This window comes from Strix aluco, chromosome 2 (assembly GCF_031877795.1).
Source record: "Strix aluco isolate bStrAlu1 chromosome 2, bStrAlu1.hap1, whole genome shotgun sequence".
Lineage (NCBI taxonomy): Eukaryota > Metazoa > Chordata > Aves > Strigiformes > Strigidae > Strix > Strix aluco.
In genome coordinates, this window is record NC_133932.1 from 63,256,572 (window position 1) to 63,283,304 (window position 26,733).

Consider the following 26,733-nt stretch of genomic DNA (forward strand, 5'->3'; position numbering starts at 1 on the left):
ATAATTCTCTTCTTTTTTGGACTGGAAAAGGAGGTGGTCATCTCTGAGAGGATGGAAGTAAAAAATGAACTCATCCAACAATTTTAGTAAGTCTAATGCTGACAGAGGCACTGAATAATTTGTTTGCTTGTTCACAGTGGTAACCTACATATAAATCAATAGTTATATTGCTTGACTCGATCTCTAGTGTGATGACGAAGGAGCAGTATCTGATGCTGCTGAAAATGCGCTGCATTACGGTAACAACTATAAAGTCAAGGAGCATGAACTGTGAACAAGAGGTGCCCAGAGCAGCAGCCAGGCTGGGATTAACACAGGTCACATGCTGCTCTCTGCTCTGCCCCTTCATAAAAGGCGAGGATAAAACCTGTTAGCTTCCTCAAGTCAGAGAACAAGGTACCTTCCCTTTCTGAGGCCCCTTCTGGGAAAAAAGGTTGTCCAGTCAGCTCCAGAATGGTTTTGGGGCAAACATTTGCCACATTAGAGACATTTTACATGCCAGTCAGCCAGTGGAGCAGCAGGCAGGATCTCAAGCTTTTTTCTTTCATACCAAAAGTGGATCCAGCCATCTCCCAGTTCAGAGGCTCAAGATAATTTTGACAGTAATTAAGAATACTTTGTCTACTATAAAATATGATTTTAGGCTGAGGCTAATAAACATTAGAACAATGTTCAACGTAAATTTTGCAATTGGCTGTTCTTTTTTGATTAACTCTTAAAGGCTGTTGCAGGAATAGCTGCAGTTATGTGATCAGGAAAAGATGAACAACAGCTAGATTTAAATTTGGAGAACACTGAGCTCTCAAAACAGTTCCAAACAAATACATATTTCTGAAAAGCATGATAGAGAAATAAAAGCAGGAGGACAAGATGTGATATGACTTAAATTCATTTCCTTAGAAAGACAGTTGATACTGGCATCGGTCCAGAAATGTAGTTTAAAGAGGCTGAAAGAAATATTAAGAAATAAATCAGTCTGAAACATAAATGTGTGGGTGTTTTGATAAAGTGGAAGGGATTCTTGGAAGGATGATGGGTGGGGGAAATAGGCTGAGCTTCTGACATTATGAAGAAAAATTTAAACCTATTTTTCATAGTGATTAAGAGTCAAATCTAAGTCATAGTGGGCAACAGGTGTGGATAACTCTATTAGCCTTGTCTCTATCCAGTAGGTAAGGTGCTTTCCCGCTATGCCATGGATGAGTGGCTAGTGCAGCAGCACCATTTCTATCTGCTCTGGCACAAAGAAGGAGAAACTCTTATGAGTTACCCCCAGATCTCTTTATCATACTACACAAGCCATTTATCCTTGTGTAGTAAGTTCATAATGCATGTAGGAAAGGGGGCACAGTCTTTGGTAGTCTCCAAGCTTTTGAAGACTCTGTGCCCATGCCCTGTGGTGTCAGCCTGTCAGTGGTGCAGACACGAGGTGCATAATGATTATCTGAAGTCACTGTCTTACAGGCTTTGTATGTTCAGCGCTTTGGGGCTGAAGACTTAAACTCCAGTCTTTCAACTACGTAGAGCCCATATGAGCAGTTCCAGCCAACAGCAGTGTGTGTCCCATTGTGCTGTATGCCCTCTCCAGTGTTCCTCTGGCCTCATGGCATCATCAAAATCCCTATTCTTCTCTTTCAGGAGCCAAAGGATGTGGAATTAGGCTGTCTTCACGACCACCTTTCCATGGACACTCTGGAATCAGCAGGTCTAAGTAACTTCCTACAGAGATACCTGAGATGATCTCTGCATTGCTTATGTTAATACACCTGAGAATACTGTGGAAATAAAAGAAAGATGGGGTGTTAATGTTGGTCTGGCCTTAGGACATCTACCCTTTTTGGATAATTAGGTTTCTTGGATTGACATTGATCCTAGGCAAAATAAAGGGGGAAAAACCGATATAGCATTACACTACAGGAGTTAAAAGAGAAGGGATCGATGTAAGGAGATTTGGAAACCTTCCTCGTTAAGCAAAACAGATAATCTTTGCTGAGATGACAAATTTTATTAAAGTAATTTTATGTATTTAATAGACATAGCTTTCTTAAGACATTAGATTGTTTTGACCAGAAGTTAGTTTTGTACAGCATTAGGCAAGTACGTATCAGATGAAATAGTTGGGGGGTAACTAAATGATACCAAGATCATGAATATACACTAATATAGCTGTCATTGTGGAATCACTGAATAGACATGCTCCAGTGGGGCTCTGCACTATTCCCAACGTGCAGATAATGAACCTTGCAGATGACACAGGGACAGGAAGAGTGCCCCGCTCTCATCATGCAGAGAAACCTGCACTGTCACATAATCTGGGTTTTATCAAATTCGGCCTAAGAACAAGGAAGGTAAATTACCACTTGCAGAAGTGGGGTGGGAGCTGAGGAAGAAGAGGAAGGGGAAATGTATCCTCAAAAGCAGTTTGCTGTGAATAGGATTAGGCACCTCAGTGGACAAGAACCTGAACCTACAATCTTGATATGTCAGAGCAAAGAGGACATATGGAAGTAGGTAATGTGACACAGAATAGAATCTCTGTATGATGTACTGTATATAGCATACTGAAATAGGTTGTGCAGCTCTGGTCACAATGTTTTAAAAGCATGTTGAAATGCTAGTAATGAAGAAAAAGCTTGTAAATTATTTGAGAGATAAAAGAAAATGTTTAAGAATGACCAACTTCAAGAACTTGGTTTACATCTCAACAAACAATCAAAGGACAATTTGATCAAAACATACAATCCCTTCCTTCATAGTGAGGGGGTGTTGATGTTCTTCAGTTCAGTGGGAAAAGCAGCAAGAATGAGTAGTTACTAGTTAGAAAGGAGTGTATTCTTTGATTTTGTTTAGCAGTGGTGATGACCTGCTGGAGCAAACTCCCAAGGGAAATAATGGAAGATATATGGTCAGGGAGCTCCAACCATGAGCTGGCCAGTGAAGGAAGGGGAGTGAGGTGTGAGAGCAGGGCAGGTAGGGGCAGTGACCTCATTGACAAGGGGTGCAGTCCCGCAGTAGGGTGAGTATGACCAGGTTCATCCAACAGCCCAGATCACTGAAAAAGTCCAAAGTGGTGAATCAGGTCTGAGGTCAAGCTTGGAAGTCAAGACAAGTAGTCAAGGTCTGGATCATTGGTACATGCCAGGCGTGGTGGAACTGCACTGTAGCTTAGGCAGAGACCAAGGGCAAGACTCTCATTTTAAAAGCATCTCTTGAGAGAAGAGGGGTGACCCACCACCAAGGCTTCTTATAGTTCTGATTCAAGGCCAGACAGTTGCACTACGGATCAGCCTGGAGCCCAAGCAGCCAAACCCCCAGGAGCTGGGGGAGGATACACTCGGTCCCCTGATAGACATTTGCCTCTTGATGGCTTCACATCTAGGCTGGGTACATATTTTATGCCATCTGTATTTAATCCCCAAAGCATACATTTTTACAGCTTAAGCTATACTGAAAAATGGACTGGATGATGTAATAATTCTGAAATTAAGGTCTACAATTGTATACATGAGTAAGCTATAAAAGTTATGTTCATTTAAGATGTGGAAGGTAATAATGCAACACCGTGGGAGTTGATCAGAAAGCATTTAGTGAAGAAGAACCCTTGTATTCTTGTTCACCTATGCAAGCAGGTAGTAGAGTAATTACAGCCACAGTTTCCTTTACTTGGTCCTTAATTGCACTGAAGTATTTTGATTCATATCATGTTAGAATCTGCAATGTTAGGCTTTTGTGGTTCTAAGGCCAGTAGTTCATTGCCATTTCTTGGTTCATGTTATTCCTTCCTGCTCCGCTGTTTTCAGTAGCTTAGTTCTCATGACTACAGCACCCAAGTTGCTCAATCCCACCTCCCAGTATTCAGGCCACTCTGAAATGCTGGCAAGTGTTTCCCTTCTGCCTCTGCTGCAGAGAAGCCTCCTGCCCCCAGAGCCTCTCCCACTGTGCGAATGAATGCTCATCCCCTCAGAGTGTGTGTCTTTCAGACTGCTCTCAGGTGGCGTTTATTCAGCCTGTTGGCCATACTCCACACCATTGGGTCTTTGCTCTTGACAGCCTCAGCTGCATCATACAACATGGTCTCTAAGCCAGGGTTTAGGCTAGTCCAACATCCCTTAAATTATATAAAAAATTATATAGATTAAAAAATTAAATTAAAAATTAAATTATATTAAAAATATACTAAAAATATATTAAATTTTATAAACAGTCCTTGGACAGAGAGGCAAAAGTGGCCGTACTTGAATTCCAGGAAACTTACAGCTGTGACCCTTTCTAATAAAAATACACAAGGTGAGCACTCCAGCTGCTCTTTTTGCACAGAGAGGCACAAGACCTCTTGTACAAGAAAGAATCAAGCACTTAAATGGGGCTCTAGTCACCATACCTCTTACCCACTTGAAGCTAAGGAATGTCTTTGTGCTTATAGTAGAAATATCCTGGTTTCATCATGATGAGAGGTCTGTCAGGTATCCTAGAAACTAACAGGCATTTTGCAATGTATATTTATTTAGTGCATTCTTTTAAACAGATGCAGTGTAATTCCACCTCTAAATATAAGGGTAGAGTACTGGAAATAAGAATCTAATTATCTGAAAGGCACCCAGCCAGTGCTGCAGCTCCTACAATTTTCCTTCTGTTCAGTAATGGTAGGGCGGGCAAAAATCACCCTCCCCTGTCCTTGATCTCCACAATATTCTGGGTATGGTGAAGTGGATGAGTTCCAAAATATGCAAGTATGTACAGTTTCAAATGCAACGGTTGCATAAATCTCTGGCTCTTCTTGCAGGCATTGATCCTATACTCCAATAAGCCTATTCTAGAACAGGAGAGGGGTTTTTCAAGTTCATTGAGATCATCTGGGATTTTTCTTGTAATATTTTTACAAACTGAGATTACAGGGTTTGCTTAAGACTTTTAGCAGTCCAGATGTGATCTCAGCTTCAGCCATGTGGTTGCTGCAGCTCAGAAATTTTTAATTGATTTTTGTCAAAGTACTCAAGGTCATTCATCTGCTTATGCAGTATACTGTAAATCCTGGTGAATATTTTTAGCAATCTAAGTAATATATGAGATATTCTGTTCAAAATATGCAACAATAAAATTTTTCCAGACTTAGATGTGATGCAGCAGTACAGTAGGACAGAAAATGCTTGCAGAGTTTAAATTATGTGACTTGTGAAGGCAGAGTCTATAACATCTCATCCAAGTGGATAATTGTCAAACAGATGACTACCAACCTGCTTTTCCTTCAGAAGTTTTGGCCTGTGATCTTTAGTTCTAATAATCAGTTTTCCTTTAGTGCTGTTCTGATGATCAGGGATGGCTCTTCTGTACTTTTCTTATCCTTGTTGGTGCTCTCTGGTAATACACTGTCTTTTGAATGTATTTAAAAATAGATGTTTACATTAATGTTCATAACACAAATATGAGAAGTCTGGGAATATAATTTTAGTTCAGAATTGCACCAAATTTTAAAAAATCAAACAAAAGTTGGGTGATATATTATTATTGAAGTCCACAACAAATTACTATACATTATACTGATGAAAATAGTAAAGCTTGTGTGGTCTGTATGGCATTCTAATAGACTCGAGTGAACACAGATAATCAGGACTGCTCAGGATTTATAATCTTTAATTTAGAGGATGGATTCTGTTACGTACTTAAGATGGCTCTGCAAGGTACTTTCATTATAAATGCCATTGATCTGAGAAAAAATGTATCGTTTGTTACTTTATTTAACAGTTGGGTTGTTAATGGGGACTAACTGTACACCATTTGTCACTTCTTTTCATGTCCAGGGTGGGTGTGTCAAGGAAATACATGGGATGCTGCTGAGAGCTAAATTTGAATGTAACATTTGTGTAACAGGCAAAAATGTTTTACAGTGCAAAATTATATTTACTCTGTATCACCAGCGCAGTTCTGAAACAAGACTTTGAAAAGCTAAACAGCAGAGCTGCATTAATACATGCAAAGTAATTTTCATTCGCAGAGTTACTTGTTTTGTACTTTTTCCATTATTATTATTCTTTACTTTGTTGTAGTAATATTTTAGACATACTAAAATTAGTGACATGTTAATTTTTACTGTGGTTACATGATGGACATTTAATGCTTTAAGGGTCAAACTCTAACTTAATTTAGCCCTGTAGCAGCCCTTTCCTGCTAAACTAATATAACAAGACTGTCATGTAGATTTAATAGCAGGCACTACATGCCAGTGAAGTAAGGCAAAGCATCACTTAGAGTCTATCCAAATGGTCTGTCTTTGTGATCACTGTCAGCTAAAATACATCCAATTTACCAAAAAGGTCTAGTAATATAGAAGTAGCTGTAAAAGAACTGGCAGGAGTAAAATTATTTCCTTTTTGTATTGGAGTAGTGATATATTAAAGCTATATTGGTGCCCTCATTGCTACTAAAATGCCACTTGACCAGGCAGCAGTTAGCAAGCCTTTGTTATGTGCAAAGGAATCAGTGATGTTAGCTACTGAAATGATAGCTGTTTGTTTACATGCAAGTCAGCAAAACTTCTGCCCATATGTAGTTTTGACCACTCAAAGTATCATCTCTGAAGCCACTTATGACAGTTACGCTAGTTGGAGGTCTGTTTGTTGCTGATCTTACAAAGAGCTAAGGTGTTGGCTAATTTTGGCTCCATTGGCCTCTGTCAGGGAAGCCAACTTACAGCTAAGACAGTGTGCGACTCTTGTACAGAACAGCAAAAGTTGCTAAAATCAGATGTAAAATATGTTTATGCAAAATGTTGAAGACAGTTAAAACTTACACTATTTCTGAGTATGTGAAAATATCTGCCAGAATACATACGGCTATGTATGTGCAGCATCTCCTACCTTACCACACTTATAGGCAGGGTATTGACATAGTGGTGAGGATGTTACCTCAGCATTCTTGCTAATACTTCGGACAATCTGTAAAAGGTGAAAAATTTGGGCATGAGTTGGTTGATGTGAAGCAACGTTTGCATGGGCAGGCCTTTTTAGCTGCTCCCTTTTTTTTCCAATTCAATTTGCCTTCACTTTATGCTAGACAAGTTTTATCGCATCTACTCTCCTCTGTAAAGTGTGTGGAGATGATCAGGGGGCTGGGGCACCTCACCTATGAGGACAGGCTGAGAGAGTCAGGGTTGTTCAGCCTGGAGAAGAGAAGGCTCTGGGGAGACCTTATAGCGGCCTTCCAGTACCTAACGGGGGCCAACAGGAAAGATGGGGAGGGACTCATTATCAGGGAGTGCAGGGATAGGACAAGGGGTAACAGTTTTAAACTGAAAGACAGTAGATTTAGACTAGATATAAGGAAGAAATTTTTTATTGTGAGGGTGGTGAGACACTGGAACAGGCTGCCCAGAGAAGCTGTGGCTGCCCCCTCCCTGGAAGTGTTCCAGGCCAGGTTGGACGGGGCTTTGAGCAACCTGGTCTAGTGGAAGGTGTCCCTGCCCATGGCAGGGGGGTTGGAACTAGATGATCTTTATGGTCCCTTCCAACCCAAACCATTCTATGATTCTATGATTCTTCTAGTGACATCACTGCATTAAAAGGTGGAGGAACTCCCTGAACTTTGTAAAAGGACCTAGAAAGATCTAAAGGGCTTTTTGGACTGTGGGCTGAATAACTCCTATATCTTGTACCCAGAAGGAAAGATAGAATCAAATTACTATTAATTAGTCCGTTAATGAATAATGAAAATAGACATCAGACATTTCCGTCTGCAGCCTCTTTTTGATTCCACAGACTGAATGAAGCAGGAAGACTCGAGAGAACAATCTGCTCTAATGCCCCAATCCAGCATGATTTCATGCCAGGGTTAAAGGTCAGAATGTGCTAAAGTAATCTGGAAAACGGAGGTTTCTGGAGCTTCTCAGTGCTGGAAAATCACCGTTAGAGAAAAATCTCACTGTAGAACAATCTTCAGTAAAATGTACCTCCAAGTGAAACTCGTGTCAGTTTGAAGGTCTGAGAAAACAGATGATCTGTGGTTATAGGCTTAAAGGATGTGCTTTTTTCCTAGCAAGTTCCCAAGTGGATTGAGTAACTGTTTTGTTAAATATATTGCCATCTTACATTTTGGAAATACTTTTTCTTAACTTGTTTTTTATGTACATGTGAAATACTTTATCCTAGCTTGTTATTTTACTATTAAACAATGAAAATTTAATAAGACAAGAAGCATTGCATTTGTATTGCTATTTTTGCTGGGGTGGCTTAGGTTAATAATATTTTTTAAAAATTTGGGTGCCATAATTCTCTGCTGGAAAACTATTCTGATACTTCAGGGAGGTTGTAGTGACAATTCTGAACTATTGTTTTCTGAACAGAGAATTCAATATAACACATAAACTGCTAACCAAATCCAGCTTGTAATTTCCTCGGAGTAAGCCAGCTCATAACATAACATAACATAACATAACATAACATAACATAACATAACATAACATAACATAACATAACATAACATAACAGGACTAACATAACTGGAGTGAGTGGAGTTAACTTATTATCCAAATTGATTTTAGAAATGAGATCAAAGTCCTGTGACCTTTCTTATAAAAAAAAGTATTTCATATTTTTCTTAAAGATCATTGAAAGAGCCGAGACAAGTTTTTATGATTTGAGTAATTCATAGAAGTAAAAGGATCTTTTTACCTATGAAATGTTAATTAATAACATATTAATAAACAACTTCATTAATGTCAGCCTCAGAACTAGTTCATTATAAATGTGACTGGCAGTAAAACTAGATTTACCTTTTGGCTTTGCTTTCAAATGTAGTATGTCACCTTAAAAGCCAGCTCAGATTTTCACAGAGAAAAAAGAATAAACAAGCAACTGAAAAGAATTTAAAATGCCATCAGTAATTAAGATGACTGGTGGTATGAGCAACAAAGGCTAAGAACTTTAAAAAATGTTGCTGTCTCAAATATATTATGTTGAAAGTTAGAGTCCATTTGGCACAGAAGTAGGAGCAGGAATCAGACTCTCCAGGTGGTGGTGGAAGAAGACATGTATTTAGTCTTTTGAAATGTATGTGTATACAGAGCCAACAGTGCACACAATGACTAGGGGCCATTGTGCAAGTGGCAGGGATCCTGTAGAAGAAGGACGCTGAACTTCTTTGTGATAAAGCTGGAGTCTTACCACCACAGCATAGACACCACATTTTTCTATTATAGTGGAGCAGTCAGTCAACCTTATAGCAAAGGTTTCATAAATGTTTGTTAAAATCTTATATATTGTCTGTAAATGGAACAGTAATTTGAAAATGGTACGGAAGAGAAGATTCATAGCAGCGATTTCCCAGGCTCTAATTTCAAAGAATTATGAACAAGTTAAGACAAAAAAAAAGACATTCAAGGTCTGATTTTTCAAAAATATTGATAACCGGTATGTTGAAATGACAAGGCATAGAGACAAATCGGTGATCTGGTTGAGAGGTGACACAAAACTACGGCTCTGCAAAAAGCACTAAAAGATGGGTCCAACTGCTGTACAGTATTTAGTGGTGTTAATACTCTTGTACTGAAAGCAGAAAAGATAACAGGTGCAAATGCTGTTGGTTGCAACAGTTTATTGTGCTTGCAGCGAACATACCACAAAATCAACAGAAGACTAGTACCAGAACAAGCTGAAGCACACATTGTCTTGGTAGATTGTTTTCCTTCCTGTCTGGACTAATTACTTCATTTTAGATCACTAACATTGTTGGTATCCCCTCCCTAAACTTTAAGGGTGCAATATATATTAGCGTGTCTGAAATACCACGCAATTCTCCTTTGAGGATAAAAGTTTCTGAAATTGTAGTAAGTGGGGTGGGGATTGGAAAAATCGAAGAGGTGCAAAAAACCCACTTTATAAATAGACATGTTGGAGAAACAACAGAGATTCTCCACAATTGTTTTTATACATCTGTGGAAAGGGAGCTGTGGACAGTTGCCTGATTCATAAGCCAAGCAGACTGATGCTGTTTTGGGCTGGAGTTCATTTCACATATAAAGGACAAACCTAACAATTTCTCTTGATTCCCTTCCCTCCTCCCCCCGCCCCGGCCATTATCCCTGGGCTTGTGCTTTGACCAACCTATCTTTGACCTTTCTATTCCACTCCCAATATCCTGCAGCAAGGACAAAACATGGCATAAGCCCAACTTGTTCTAACTTTTTTCTTAAAAAAAGTAAGTTTTTTTTCCCTTATGAAGCATTTTTGTATGAAAGGATACCATATGGCTCTAGGTTAACAAATCGTTTATAGAAATACCGCTTCCTTTCCTGCTTAAATGAGTAAAGATTCCTATCAGCATTCAGAAAGTGTTTCCCTATATATTAAGCAATGTATAAAAGCTAAAGTGCTTTTGGCCACCTTCCAGGCATTAGGAGAAACTCAATACTTGGTAGCTTCTAAATGGAAAGAATTAAAATTAGCATCATGCTTCCTCCTTATATATTAGGAGATTTTTCTCATGCTCTGATTATTGGCTAAAGGATACTGTTCCCATCTCTGTCTAGTAAAGTTTCCTCCCACTGTATCCACCTACTCTAACTAAAGGGCATAAGACTTTTTTATTTCAGAGATCTAATGGATTTAATGCTTTTCTCATTTTGCCAAATCATTTCCATTTTGTTTCCAAGTGTTCTGCAATGAGCTATGCTTTGCATAATAATTTAGGGAAAAAATACAACATTCTTGTTTATGTGCTTAAACTCAAAATCAAAAATGTTCTTGTTGCTCAAAGTGCCTACTGAACATCCCTGCATCACCAAGTGATTGTGAAGCATGTTGCATTGCCCAGTGATGGGTTAATTTGTAAATGTTAACTAGGCAACTAGTCTCCTGTCAGATAGAAAGTATTTGAATACTGATAATATATTTGCATGGTATTATGATAATAGAGGATCATTCTGCTCTCAAGGTTAGTATAATAGTGAGGATATATTTCAATTTCCAGTGTAATACCATGTTGATTTTTGCTACCTTAGCCTTGCTTTGATGTTTGTGTGGATTTTGGAATTACATCTTGATCATTTTGCAAATCTAGTATTTGTAGGTGAACTGTTTTATGAATGTAGCTTAGTACTGTAATACATCTTTAGATGGTATTATTAGCAAATCTTATACAGAATATTCCTGTAATTGAAAAGGCCTTCTAAATGCAAACATTTTCTATTTGGCTTTAGGTTAATAATTGTATTTAATCTGAAAATGATAGAGAGCTTATGGAGGTTGATATTTTTTAGTATATGGAATATATATATTTTGCATCTGAATTTCTGATATATCCCTTACTGTATACCAAAGGCTTTTAATTTCAACAAGTCTGTAATGGATATCTGAATATTTATGTAGCGTTTATTTCCAAAGTCTCCTGAAGATCTGTCTAGTGAGCATACTCAAGCTGGCATTTCCAAAGCTACTTTGCAAGTCAGAGACCAACATCCATCTTGAATATTTTATGAAGTGATTATTTTAGATTGATAATTTAAAGAAATAACAGGAAAAGCCACAGAGCATTCATTATTGTTGTTGAGTTCAGAGATGTAGGATGAAATCAGATCAGACTGGCTTGGGCTGTAAAGCAAGAGACTCCCTTGATAGAAACACTGGGGCTGGCCTGGGGGGAGCAAAACAACCTTTCTCCGCTGTAATGGAATAACCTGGAAAGCAAGCTTTTGGGACTGTGTTTTTGTGGGAGACTAAAAACTAGTGTGGTCAGCACTGGATGAGTAAAAGAAAGAATATATGAGGCTCAATTTCCGAGCTTAATGAAGTCGATGGAAATGTTACTGCTTGCTGTAACAAGGACAGGATTCACTCTAATTTTAAAAAGAATTAATTATGCAAAGTGTAATTAACAGTGGATTCTAATTAGCTACCTGTGGAAATTGTGGCTTTATTGTGACAGTTTTTAGTTCTTCCATCCTTCTTTTTTTTTTTCAGTTCTCTGTAGTCTGAATTGCTTTTCTAACACCACCTCTGCAATTGAGCTGTGTCAGGATTACAATATATTGTGATTCACACAAGACTGTTTTCGCCAAGAAAAATTGTCACAGGAGAAGAACTTGCTGAAATTTTGGGTGTAAGCAATATTCATCATTCAAAATCAGGGAAAAAAAAGGCAGGGAGGGGTTAACCTAATTCTGTTTAATGGAGGAACAATACAATTTCCGAACTAGAACAGGTATGTATCACTGCCCAGTAAAGGTAGGAGTGAAATCATCTTGGAAGTGTGGATGAATGGGAAGGATATAGGTTGGAAGAGAGATATATTAGAGAAAAAGATGAGATGTAGCAGGGCTATTACCACTGAAAGTGAGAAAGGAGCAGAAAGCCATGCACAGAGACAGAAGATCTTGTTTCATTGTCCTGAGGAGGCATGAGGAAAGAGGGTTAGGACAATGATTGCAAGAGGCTTGGGTTTTTGAACACGGAAGCTGCCTTCTTTGTTTGGTTATTCTTCTCCTTATGTAAATAATATTTATTCAGTCATAAAAATGGCTAGTAGAAAGTGACATTGTGATTATTTAGAAATACTAGTGTATGTGGGAAGGAGGAGAATCCTCTCATGTCCTTACTGTCCTGTTTTCCCCCTGTAGAAAGCACTGGTGTGGCATAATAATATGTATTGACCAATTTGAACTGATGGCATTCTCTGTCTCTGAGGCCAGAAATAATGGGCCTCATCATGAGCTTTTAATTGTATAAAACTGAAATTCTGGCCAACAGTTCAGTTCAGAGAGTATTAAAATAATAAAGGCTAATTGTAGAAGTTTCTCACTTTCTTCGGGAAAGCCTTAATCAGAGACCTAAGTCAGGACATTTTTTGAGACTTGTTTTAAGCCCAGAGTGGACTGGATTTTGCATTTTGTGGGTAATAATACACAGAGGCTTCTAAATGCAGTGGGAGAGCTCAACACAAATGGCTCTTGAAAAAAATTACAAACAAAAAAGGCATTGTCTTGCAGTGAACAGTTAGGCACTGCTCTGACAGAGATGGTTTTGTGTCCCATTCACATGCATAACAATTATTGATATTCACTAATGAGAGAAAAAAACACCCCACGTTCCATCACTGTTATAACTAGAATGGATTCCCTAGAGCTCACACATTTAAAATAACTACTAATTAGTAAAGATTTCATGTTTATACCTAGAAGGACTACAGTTAGGACTAGATACTATTTTTATGTAAACATATACTTGTTTATTTTTGTTCCTTTTTGATAAAAAAAAAGTTCCTTCTCACCATTTGTTTGTTGGCTCTTAAGGTTTTGGATTTAGTTATTTGAGAATGCACTTGCCTCAGTTTTTGAGACTGATCTTGTCAATACTTATGATCCCATTGTCACAGATGAAATAAAAAGAAATATGGTGCTGCCCAGATTGTCCAAAGATACTTCTCTTCCTTCTGCCTGTTCTGCTTTAGATTACTGTGATAGTTTTATTTTATTCTTCTCCATCTCCTTAGGCCTGCCTGACCGTGCTACAAACTGGCACTGCAAGGAGGTGAGGGGAAGGCACCATTCATGCCACCAACCTTACACTCTTCAGCCTTTTGTGATTTACACAGATCCCACGTGCACCACCACCCTTCTCTTCCTCTACATCCTGCACCTCTACAGCGCCTCTTCTCTTGTAGAAGCTAGTATGGGTTCGCTGCCACATTTACAACAAAAGAGAGGTCTCCTGCCCAGAGCCAGACACTCTGTACTGTTTATAGCAGCTCTAAGGGTAGACCAGAAAATGTGACCCCTTGGTTTTAGCAGCCCTTTCATTCTGATGCGTGTACTTTTTGCTTTAATCTACAACAACAGTGATTCGACCATATGTCTACAAGTGGATACATGTAAATGACTGACTGTGTCTGTCCACAGGAAATAGATTTTTCCACGTCCAGCCATTTCTCTGGAGGAAGGAAGAAGGATGTGCGAGGGATTTGGCAGGCTTGCAGTGAAAGCAGAAAGCTGGTTATTTCCACCTCCCTAGCGGTCTGCCCTGCAGCTCCTGAGGATGTCGGTGCCTCTAAGGCAAGGCCATCAGACCCACTTAATGATTTTCTTGGGTGTAAAGTAGGTTACTTTAGCAAGCTGGGGCACAAAGGATGGTGGCTGGAGAACTGATCGCAAGATCATATAACTCTGCTGTAAGATGGAAATATATGTCAGAAGAGTGGAGCACAAGACTTGGAATGGTAACACTTCAATAGTTTGGCTTGAATTTGCCTTGGGAAGTCTGTCAGAGCAGTATATCACCTTTATTACCTTGGTCAGTCTGAAGTGAAACACATGCCATTGCTACTTAAATAACATCAGAGTAACAGTTATTGATGGACTTAATACTGAAAATACTGTGTACAAACTTCAGGTTCCAGAGTCTTTGAATTTTCTGATTATTTGTAAAAATAAAATTATTTTTAATAATGTTATCAAAGCACTTATTCATGTTGTTCTACCAGACATACCTTTCTCTCTGGAAAATTTGGTGGGTACATATTTTTATAAATGAGAATGCCATTTGAGATTGCACCATGCTATTACAGTGCATTTCAAATGCAAATAAAAATTATTCATCAGAAGTGAAATCTAAATTTGGAAATCCAAAATAATCTACAAATTCTTCGGAAGTATATCTAGCTTTGAACTTCCATGGTTACTGCACCCAAATATGTTTTGATTTTTGTTGAAGTGAGAGCATACCTGCTAATTGGGTCAGTGATTCAAGTCTAACAAGTTAGCTAGCTATGCACTCTTCAAATTATTCACATCAAAAGTGCCATCAAAAGGCCTTTGCCATTTATTATTTAATAAAAATAAGAAAACTCTGAAATAAATGCAGATTGTCTAAAGATATGCCTCTTGGAGAGCCAAACAAAAAATGGCAGTGAATGTTATCCATGCAAAGTATCTCATTTAGATCTGACTTGCAAATGACTTAAGCAAGCAGTAGGCACAATCAGTGGGTACTGTGGTTTCAACCAAGTTTTACTAATTCCTTCTGGTTTGGGCTCCATACATTGCAAAGTGGTTTTTACTCCTACTCGGAATAAGACAGTATCATAGAATCACAGAATGGTTTGGATTAGAAGGGACCTTAAAGATCATCTAGTTCCAACCTCCCTGCCATGGGCAGGGACACTTTCCACTAGATCAGGTTGCTCAAAGCCCCGTCCAACCTGGCCTTGAACACTTCCAGGGAGGGGGCATTATGACTGTTTTCATGGAATCACGGAGTTGTGGAATGGTTTGGGTTGGAAGGGACCTTTAAAGATCATCTAATCCAACCCTCCGGCCATGGGCAGGGACATCTTTCACTAGATCAGGTTGCTCAAAGCGCCGTCCAACCTGGCCTTGAACAGTTCCCATGATGAGACATCCACAGCTTCTCTGGGCAACCTGTTCCAGTGTTACTTTATTTCCAGTCTACTAGGCAAGAAAAGACTAAAATATTTCCCGTCCTGGTGTGCTAGCTCATGCTCAGCCATGGACTAGTCAGCATAGACACAATATGATATTCATGGCAAAACTTCCAGTTCCCTCATGTTAAACTTAAAGCTTTTGACATGTAGGCATTTGGGCAGATTTTTCAAAGGAAATGACTTTTGGTTTTGAAGGTCCGTATTTTAAAGTTTCAGGAATTAATGTGAGGAAATTGGGTATTTCTATCTTTTTATATAAATTTTCAGGCATTCCAGAAATTCCATACAGTAATTTACTCAAAGTGACCACTGTATCTTGGTCCAAGAGGGGTCTGTGGCAAGCAACAGGCTAAGCAGTTAGGTCACGGTTGCACTTGTTACTTTGAAAATGAACCCAGGAGAATCAAATTCACTATGTTTTATTACAATGCTTCTTAAAGAATAGTAACTAAATGTTGTGTACTTTTGCCTAAATGCCAGCAAATGGGCTCAGTTCTGTTAAGAATTTCATTGACATTCAGTTCATGGCTTCACGTTGGCCAAAGCCAATCATGGTCCCGTCTGCCAAGCCTTGCTCCTACCCTCCTAATTCCTTAGCTACCAGGGAACTGGAGTCTAAGTATTGTGAGAAACTTTACTTTCAGTTAATTCGAATTTCAAACTACTGATATATTTCATCATCCCCAACAAACTTATGCTGAACCATGATTATTTGCCTCCGTGCAGTTTCTGACTTGGGTGACCACGTTTGCCCCCAGACTCCGGTCGCTGCCTGCCGTTACCAAGCTCCTCTCTCTTCTCCAGCATCCTTCTTCCCTTGCGTGTAGCGGCATCATTTTCCCGTTCCGAGCCTCGACTCTTTCAGGCAGTTTCTGCCATTTTGTTTGCCTCTGAGCTACTCATTATTGACCCTTCCGCTCCGAAATGTTTAAAAGCTTCTATTCTTGGAAATAACAGTAGAGTTTGCAGATGGACCCTAAAGTGACTTTAAAGAAAACCCCCAAACCCTCTTTTTAAAAAATCTCTGCATCCTACCTAAAAGCAGACTTTGTTTTTCGTTATTATCGGCTTGATCCCAGCCGCATCCCTGAGGCGGGCCGATGCCTCTGCCCGCCCCCCCGGCCCGGCTCGGCTCGGCTCGGCTCGGCTCGGCCCGGCCCCCCCGCGCCGCTCCCCTCCCCTCCCCGCTGCGGCCCGCACCGGGACAGGATGTCCCGCCTCCCCCTCCTCTTCTGATTGGCCGGAAGCTTTGCTGGCGTAGTGGGACTGAGCCGCGAATTGGCCGAGTTTCCCCCGTCTCCAGTGCCGAGGGAGGGGCGGGCGAACGAGCGGCTCTGCCGGTGGCGAGGGAGGGGGGCGGCGGGCGGGCGAGGGAAGGAGGGTCGAGGATTACCCGGGGCTGAGCGGGCGGCGGTAGAACGAGGCGAGGTGAGGGGCGAGGAGCCGCCGCCGCCGCGGCCGGCCGGTGAGTGTGAGGGAGCCTGGCGCGCGCCCCGACGCCTCCATCTGGCGGGGCGGGGGGGGGGAAGGCAGAGGGCGGGAGTGCCCCCCCCCCCCTTCCCCCCCGCGGTGAAGCTGGCCGCAGTGTGGGGGGGGGGGGCGTGAGCGCGCTCAGCCTCGGTCTGGCGGCGTGGGGGAAGGCCCCCCCCCTCAGCCGGGAGCCCCGCGGGAGGGGCGGGGCGGTGCAGCCCCCGCGCCGTGCGCAGCGACCCCTGACCGGGCGGGGCCGTTCCCCTTTCCCCCAGGCCCCGCCAGCCGCCCGCGGTGCCGGGGGACCCCGCTTCGCCGCCCTCTCCCCCGGGCTGGCCCGGGTGGGTGCAAGCCGCGGCGGGTGACCGTAATGGGCGGTGACAGAGGGCCGTGAGGGCCGGGGGGAATGCGCCTGGGGGAGGGGGTCGTGTGGCGAGGGGGAGCCCCCCGGCCTCGGCTGCTGCCGGCGGCGACGGCGGGGAGGAGGGGGTGCGGGTGACCCTGATAATCACGTTATGTTGGCCTGCGGCTTGCGTAATCTGCGATCAATTATTTATTTCATGCACCACTTACGGGTCTGAGGGGTAGCGTTAGGCCTCTGATGTAGCTCAGTGCAGTGGAAGGGAGGCTTCCTTCCACCAGTGTTATCGGGAAGGGAAGGGGGGGTTTGGGGAGGTTCAGATAGTGTTCTTAATGCGTGTTCCTCTCCCTGGGCAATTTCAGGGGATGTGAACGAAGGAGGTCCTTATTCGTGATAAATTTTTAAAGATCAAGGGGAAACCATGCTAGTCTGAACAAAAATAACCTTGCGTGGTTTATTTCATGTGCTAGATTGTTATTTTTCTCATTCTGTGGCAGGTTGGGCTGCTCAGCCAGCCTGGAGAGAAGGCTGGAGGAGGAAACATGTCTTCTGAATCTTTTTGTCTGGTTGCTCAAGCTAGATTTGACTCCAAATGGTTGAAGACAGACTTACAGGTAAGGAGTTAGTTGTATTTCGTTGTGACCTTTCAGGTGCAGATCAAGGATGCTTTCAGTTTAAATAGCTGACAGGCAGAAGACTGCAGCATTGCTCTTGAGACAGATGTATAGGGTTTTTTTTACATATGCTGATTTAATACTGATCTTGAAGAAACACTAACTTATGTTGATCTGCAAATAGATCTGTATGGTCAGTTCAGTCCCTTCTGCTTAGAAACAAACTGGACTTGTCAGACACGTTGCTGAGTATGTAACATTACTGCTAGACCTAGAAACTCTTCCTTTAGGTTGTTGCTAAGCTTCTTGTCTACATATGATGCATATGCAGCTTTAATGCATAAGAGAATTGAAGTGAAAAGTGATGGAAATCTAATCTATTTTGAAGAATTCAGATTAAGTTCTACTGTAGTTGTTTGTATAACAGGTATAGACTTAAATTTTGTCATTTTTGAACGGAGTTAATTTTTTGTCATAGATATGTGGTTGAAATGGAACTAGTCGGTTGAAATGTGCTGGTGTTTGGTGAAAGTTTTTTTTGTCTTAAAAGATGATCTGTTCCGTTACCAAAGTTGTCTGATACAGGGATGAGAATACCATCATGTTTTCCCAATTCTGGTTTGAAAATTAAATGGAAAATACAGAGAAGTAGAGTGGTTTGGGTCAGTTATGTTTGTTTCAGATGAAATGGGTAACTAGAGTGAGTCCTTGTCTGTCTTCTTCATTCCCCCTGATGTTGCAAATAGATACCTTATTTTGAATAACCTTTCCAAGTTCCTGCTCAAAACTCCAAAATTCCTGTTGGGATGGACCAGCCAGTGTTATTATTTTTGTTACAGATTAATAATAATTATAAAAAATTTAAGAAGTTGCATCCTGAGTGACTACCCAAAATGCTGATAGTCTGAATGATTGAGTTCAGCTGTTCTTGTGGTTAGACAAGAGTTTTTCCCCATGCAGTTGTGATTCAAAAGCAGCCTTTCTCCGATATTTTACATCAAACAAGCTAAATTGGAATCAGAAGTGACAGATATAGCCTTAGAGGTTACATTATTTAGTAGGTCTTGTATGTAAATGATAAAAAATGACAGGGCTTGCTCTTGGTTTGGCTAGATTAGTTCTATTTTAACCTTTTATTCTTACCAAAGTAAAAATTTTGATCCAAAGTTAGATGTTTTGGCTAATGTGTAAATAAATGTACTAGAAAACAATTTGAAGATAAGCATATTAACAAATGCAGAAATATTTTTTGTGTTCCCTGGAGGCGGACTTCTGGATTACAAATATGTTGCCTCAATGACTGTAGAATGGAGGAAAATTTTAGCTGAAAAAGTGGCAATCTTTGTTTGTAACAGCTGATGACTATGCATTGCCTATTTTTCTTCTGTATTATATGGGGTGAAAAATGTGACTGTTCATGTGATTTGTCAGATTTTTTTTTTTCCTCTCATTTGTAATGCCTTTTTTTTTCTACATCCTTTTTTTGTTTATGTAAACTTTTGACAAGAGAGCTTCAGCTGCCATCCAACTTCAAGGATTATTTTCAGCTGAGTGTGTAGAATGCAATGAAATACTTGTCTTTTATGAGACTGTTGTGTAATTAATGTGTTGTAATAATTCCTTTTAATAATAAAAATCTTAATTTGTAACAAATTTATATGAATAAGCTGTCTTATTTATAAGAGTTCTTTATGAATAATAACAAGTTAGACTCTAATTGTCAGGGTACTCCCTTTGTTTTCTTCCAGTCATACTGTAGTCAAAATAATGAGATTAATGAAATAAGGGAACAGTAATCATTTGTGATCTGCTGGACACAAACATCATTTCTCTGGAATCTGAAGACTAGCCAGGCCTCCTGGGTATAATATAATTTTCTTATTAGGTAAACTGTTTTTGGTATTACACTGGTCCTCATCACAGAACTCTATCTGGATATATGTGTTCAGTATTTTAAAAAAATAGATTAAATGGCAGATGTCTTCTGTCAAATAAAGGGGGTTTGGGGCTCTAGGGAATTTTTCTACGGCATGATTGACTGTTTTAGCTACTAGTTGACTAGCATGACCTATCTACATGTGGAATTTCTTCATAGGTATAAATCCTGTCCCTTAATCCTTCTAGTGTTCTAGGTGTACTGAATATGCTGATTTCCTGCTGGCTACGGGCTAACTATAGAAGGGGCCTTATTGATGTTCAAGAGACTGTCAGCAGGAATCAAAAAGATGAGCATAGTACCTAGAAGAGGTTTGAAGAAAGACACACTAATTTATGTGGATTAATCAAACTGACTAAAAACTATTGTTTGGAATTATACCCTGAAAATCTGGACTCTGCAGCTAGATTTTTTTAACTTTTCACTGCCCAGCGGTCCAAGAATGGGTAGGTGAAAGTACTTGGAGAAACAGAATTACAGTGGGGAATTCTTACCCTAGGAGACATACAGAGATTCATTAGTCTTTAAAACTAGTTTTTTTGTTTTAAGTGAAGTTCTTTGCTGCTGCAAAATTTGGGGAGTGTAGCTAGAATTGGAAGTGAAATGTTTCATTTGGTGGGCTAATAGTCTCCCAAGTCTGACTTGCTGTTTTTTTTTTCCTTTGGTCACTGTTGCCAGAGTTTGCTCTTTAGACTTGATGGCTGTGGCAGTTATTATGTATTAAGCCAGTGAAATCTCTCTGAAAATAATCAGTTTCTTTTTGCTTTGGCTCAAGACGATGTTGCATTAATAATGTAATACACGATATTATAATGCTATGTACATTAATAAGTCTATACTATAGTGGTATTAATATAATAAGAAAAGAATGACACATGGATTTTTAGCATGGATTGTGTTTAGTCGCTTGCGTGCGTCACTGTTCCAGGCATCCAGGCCAAATTTATATGTTCTTATACAGTTTTGGGATGTTACTGTTCAGAGACAAAGCCAGTGTGATGTAGAATATTATTACTGTTCTTAAGCGAATATCAAAGACACAAGTGCTTTTGTAATAGCAGTGTAATAGAAGTGGTGTGAAATGTTAATGGAACTATATCTTAACAATGTATCTTTTGCTTATGTGAATTTATCTGAAACTAATAAATCTTACTATAGGAAGCCAAAATGCTCTACAAAGACACAGGTGCATCCCATAACTATTCCATGTCTTTCTCCTAACTTTGTAATTATTGACCTATTATTGCATGATTTACAGCTGCTAGTATAATTTTGAACTGATTAGAAACATTTGTTTTATTAAAAATTTCCTGGTTGAGCAAAATTAAGATATTCTGTGTTTTCTGAAAAAACACAAACTGTTAGATGAAAAATTAGGATAGTTCAGCTCAATATGAGGTAACATCAGTAGTACAATATGCAATATGGTCTCATATTACATATATCAGTAATGTGTATTATAATCATGAATATAATAATTAATAAAATCACCCTATGAAGTTATAAAACAGGTGGATTTAAGTACAGGCCACTTTTTCATGGGTCATGTTTAACATAGTTGCTAGAAAGGTTAGCCTGTCACTTAGATTTCCAATTTACTTTTTTAGATTTGAATTAATAAATTTTAAAACACCTACCTGTCCATGTCTATTACTAGCAGAAGCCATCACATTTATAGCAAAATCTCTGTGTAATGGGGAGACTGTGCTTTAAGGGCCTAATGGAAGGCAGGCATCTTTCTTTTTATAAAAAGGAAAGTATAAAAAATATACAGATGGAGGGGAAGACTAAAATTGTTCACTTAAACCTAGATACCCAGTTTGCTGAATCAAACTGTGCTTAAAATAATTACGGTTAAGTAGATACTGTACTACTAATTCAGAACCTTATGCAGAGAACTTTAATGAGTGATGGCTGAATAACGGAATATTAGAATTGCTGTCAGCTAATGGGATGCATGTGTGTGTTTGAATGGTGTTTAATTAGTCTGCTTATTCTGGATCCTGCAGAGAACTATTGTGCTTAATAGCAAGAGTTACAGGTCAAAAACTTTTTCATTTTCTTATAGCATGGAAAAAAAACTTCAGGCAATGGTCAAGGTGCAAGAGCTGTCTGCCAAGAGGAATATGATGCATTTTTATCAGTTTTCACTGAGTTCATGGTTGGCAGGCTATTTCTGTCATCTTGTGCCAGAGATGAGAGTGAGCTTTTTAAAATGAAACAGCCACCTGTAAGAGTTGCATTGGTCTGAAACCTTTTTACTTTCCTTTCAAAGTTACATTTGGCATTTTGATTTTTATGAAAATCCAACTCTTCTAGCATCTAGATCATTGTCTTTGCTTGTAGGAAAATAATGTAAATAAATGATGTCTGGACTGTTAAAAGCAAGTTAGTGAAAGTTGCTTTCTCTATTTTGTTGATTTTTCTGTTAATTTTCTTTTTATCTTTGGTTTTCTGATCAAAAAATGAAGGGCTTATGTGGAAGTTCTTATAGCAAACTGCAAATGAGAACTCCTACATTTTTAAAGGAAGTGAAGTTTGCAATATGAATTTTTTTATTTATTTAAAAAGTGAAGCAATGCTGTCACTCCAAGATAAGTGATTTCCAGAGGATGGGTTGAGGACCGTATGTGGAGTGATAGGTCAGAGAAATGAAATTTAATGTTTTTGCAAATATTTGGGCTCAAACAGAACTACTGTTCTGCAAATGGAGGAAGTTAGAGAATGTCTCTTCTAACTTTGAGGGAATTGCATAGTTTTTCTTTGCATATGATCAGTAACTGTTAATAAACTCTTGCAACAAATGGAAGACTAGTAGCCTGTTATTATGGGGACATTTCTAGTTTAACCCCCAAATCTGTTGAAGTAATGTGGGGCTGCTGAACTTTTCTGTCTTTGCTATCGGAACTTTAGAGCTGTATGTTTAGATCTAATGATGTTTCATTGTGCTTTGCATAGGTGCAATAAGCAGCTGTGGTTTCAGGGAACTATGGAAAGGTTTCAGCAGCTGTGGCTTCAGCAGGGAAGGAAGGAAGCCAGGACAAAATACTGAAGGAGACAACAATGAAAAAGCAAACACAAATTGAATGGATTCAAAAAAGCGTAAACAACAGAGAGACTTGGGAAAGGACTTACTGTTCTGTGATTTTCTTTACCATTATTGGGCTGAAAAAGTTTGTTTGTTTTTAATCTATTTCTAAAGAAAAATGATTTTTTTAATGTAGTCTTTAAAATACAGTCAACGGCTAATGCAGAAGTAATTGAATGGAAGAACAGATTCTCTCCCCCCCCCCCCCCCCCCCCCCCAGCAATTCTGAGGCGAAGATTATTTAAGTAGCTTATATTTTAAATCCCTATTGACACTTCGTGATTATGAATTCACTTTCTTGAATTTCCAGTGCAGTTATATAATCAGAAATCCTGCCTGAATCAATCCTTGTTCTTTTGTGTCATTTTCTTTTCCTGGCTTCATTCTTCTTGAGCTCAAGTTAACTTTTGTGGAGGCTTCTATGCCTTCTGCAGGAAAGTTTATGAAACCACGTCAAGAACATGATCTGCTGTACCACATGGAGTAAGCTTTGTCTGATTTAAACAGTTGAGTTTAGAACAAAATCACAGCTGCTGATTATTCTTAAAATAACTTACTAGAAGCAAAATTGTAGTGGTGCGTTGAGAATTCTCAGAAGCTTATCCAGCTAGGTTGCAAGAGTTAATTTTCTTGAAATATAAGGAAATGTTAATGCCAATGCCTTATTCTCTAGAGTTGATGGGGATGGACAGGAATTTCACTGCCAGCCCTGTTGGAGGATGGCAGCAGCGTATGCCAGCAACCAAACTAGATATCCCTTTGACTTTAATTAAGTGTTCTACCAGACAGAATAAATTACAGTTTAACTGCAGAGATAAGATTAGCAAAAGATTAGAGTGGGGGCTGCCCAGTTTACAATACAGTAGAAGTTCACTTTGAAGTCTGCTCAGGCCCTTGCTTTTTTCGGCTTGGGATAAGTGAGCAGGGCTGAGACTTAGGTCTGTGTGGGAAGTATGAATTTGGTGAGATACATGTCTTACAAGTGCAGAGATCAAGACATGGTCTGGGGATGAGAATGTGTGACGTGGTGGCAGTGGCCTGGGGTTTGCGAAGGTGAGGTGCATAGAAGATGAGGCTATGTGGCTGAGGTCTTATCTGAGGGGAGGTCAGGAGATGCCATGGGAAGAACAAGGGAGATTTTGGGCATGGGGAATGGCACTTGATCCGGTGGAATGAGTAGAACAAGTAAGAAAACAGGCCAAGGTTGTAAGGCAGTGGATAGTGGTGATGGAGCATGGAGCTGCTGTTGCTTTGGTCTTGGGAAGGCAGCGTGTAGGTGGTAGTGCAAGCAGGGACTTGGGGTCCTTGTGGGGTTTTCATAGAGTGTACAGCTCTGGCACTGTTGCCAGTTGCAAAAGTTCAGTGAAAACAATTATTCTTAATTTGTTAATTTACTGAGTTTGTCAAGTTCATACCTTTAAACATTCACAAATTAAGTTACTAAGTTATTAGAGGGAAAGATGTCCACATAAGCAGTGTAGTGAGAGTGTTAGGCTTAACAAAACGCAGGTAGGTACTGTTGTACTTGCAACCCCAGTATGTCAGAAACAGTGAAGACACCGAATGTGTTTTTCTTCTCTTACGCTGCACCATCAATTGCCTTGTGAACTTTCTTTAAAGAATTGGTGGAAGAAGAACCATATTTTTGAAGAGTCATATTTTTTTGAAAATAGAAACCAAAGAGTTGTTTTCCAAATTTGTTTTGAACAAAGTTCTAGTTCTCTTGTTTCAGCACTTGGATGTGTTGATGGACTCCTTGCAGATGACTGAATGCAAGAAGTATTGGTGGGAGCAAAAGAAGAAAGTAATATGTGCTTCTTCTGGCTAAGAAAGCCTTAAAACACTGTAGAAAGAAAAGCAGGGTTGTGTAGTCAAAGCAGATATTTGACTTTTCTACCATATGGTTGACTTACTGTTATCTTCAGCTGCTAGTTTCACAGAATCGCAAATTGTTGAGGTTGGAAAGGACCTCTGGGGGTCATCTGGTCCAACGCCCCTGCTCAAGCAGAGCCACTTAGAGCCAGCTGCCCAGGACCATGTCTGAATGGCTTTTGAATATCTCCAAGGCTGAAGACTCCACAATCTACCTGGACAGCCTGTGCAAGTGCCCAGTCACCTTCACAGTGAAAAAGTGTTTCCTGATGTTTGGAGGGAAGCTCCTGTGTTTCAGTTTGTGCCCGCTGCCTCTGGTCCTGCCACTGGGCACCACTGAGCAAAGCCTGGCTCCATCCTTTCTGCACTCTCCCTTCAGGTGTGCAAAAATATACATTAAGGAGATGCCCTCCGAGCTTTCTCTTCTCCAGGTGAAACAGTCCCAGCTCTCTCAGTCTTTCCTCTTAGGAGAGATGTTCTGGTCCCTTAATCATCTTGGTGGCCTTCGCTGGACTCTCTCCAGCACGTCCATGTCTCTCATACTGGGGAGCCCAGCACTGGACCAGCACTCCAGCTGTGGCCTCATCAGTGCTGGCATCAGCATCATCACCTTCCTCGACCTCCTGGCAACACTCCTCCTGATGCAGCCCAGGACACCCATTAACCTTCTTCATGGCAAGGGTACATTGGTGGCTCATGTTCAACTTGTGCCCACCAGGACTCCCAGCTACTTTTCTGCCAAGCTGCTTTCCAGCTGGGCAGCCCCTAGCACATAACTGGTGCCTGGGGTTGTTCCTCCCCAGGTGCAGGATTTTGCACTTCCACTTGGTTCCTGTCAGCCCATTTCTTGAGCCTGTTGTGGTCCCTCTGGAAAACAGCATGACCCCCTGGTGTATCAACTACCCCTCCCTGTTTCTGTTGGTTAAGTGAAATAGTTCTCTTACAGGAGTTGTGAAACTTCTATTATGGTTCCAGAATTTTGGGATCATGAAAATAAAATTGCTTGAATAATTTATCACTTAAAACCTCAGACTTTTCCTTCACTTTTGGCTACTGTAGTGTCAATTCACTGTTTAATATGTCTGCTGAACATCGAGTAAATTAATAATGAACTTATTAAGTTGGCATTGAGTTGCCCTCAGTTATGACAGATGAATTGGTTGTAAATACTGTTTCTTAATTGTCCTTTCAGTTGGTTGTTTTGATTACAGCTGCCAAAGAAGTCCAGTGTTCCTTTACTTTCAAACATGTCTCCTTCTTCCCCTCTCCCAACACATATACCACTGTCAAAATGTTAACTACTGCCTGAATAAAAGCAAAATTGTTTATCTGAAGGTTGCTTATGGTGTAAGCTTCCACATGAGGTATTTGGAGAAGGAGGGGAAGCTCTCTCTGAACTGTAATCTTGGTGGTTGCTCTATCTTCATGCAACATACGAAGAAAATGACTTTGATAAGAATTTGAACACCAAACCCAAGGCAAAAGAAATTTTGTTTACTTTTTCAGGTTTTAGTTGCTTGAAAGACTTGGGTAAATTTTGGGCCATGTGAAAGGATTAGAGATTAAAATGGAGAAAACAATTCTTGATTCTACTTTACAGCAGTGTATACGAAAGTTTTCTGAAATAAAGTTTTCTGAAATAAAACAATGCTGTGTTATGAAGAACCCTGAATTCAAAGCCCGTAGGCATTTAGATTGTAAGCTTAAGGACTGTGAGAATCATTTTCCATACCAAGGTGATCTGAGAATGTAAAATAAAATGTATGAAAAGACAGTTTATCAGACAAATCTTAACTTTGTGAAAACCATAATTATGCAACCCATCTGGAGGGTTGCCTCACTATTTTTTAAGCTTGTATTTTAGCATAGGTTAGCATAGCTTAACATTTGACAGGTGAATGTGTTTAAAAAAAAAATCTATCACATATGAGCCAAAAATGGTGTTTAGCTATTTTTGCAAGAAAAAAGT

General features: G+C 39.9%; 1 protein-coding gene across 6 annotated transcripts in view; it reads left to right on the plus strand.

The window, feature by feature from the left end:
- Positions 1 to 16,742: 16,742 nt before the first annotated feature.
- HERC2 (HECT and RLD domain containing E3 ubiquitin protein ligase 2) overlaps positions 16,743 to 26,733 on the plus strand; it is a 113,683-nt gene continuing 103,692 nt past the window's right edge. For all 6 annotated transcript variants that reach the window (XR_012621980.1, XM_074815002.1, XM_074815005.1 and 3 more), the window contains exons 1-2: positions 16,743 to 16,888; positions 17,752 to 17,868. Coding sequence is in view for 5 of the 6 variants with exons in the window: in XM_074815002.1 (XP_074671103.1) it covers positions 17,797 to 17,868 (72 nt within the window). In the remaining variant the exon portion in view is untranslated. The remainder of the gene's footprint in view (positions 16,889 to 17,751; positions 17,869 to 26,733) is intronic.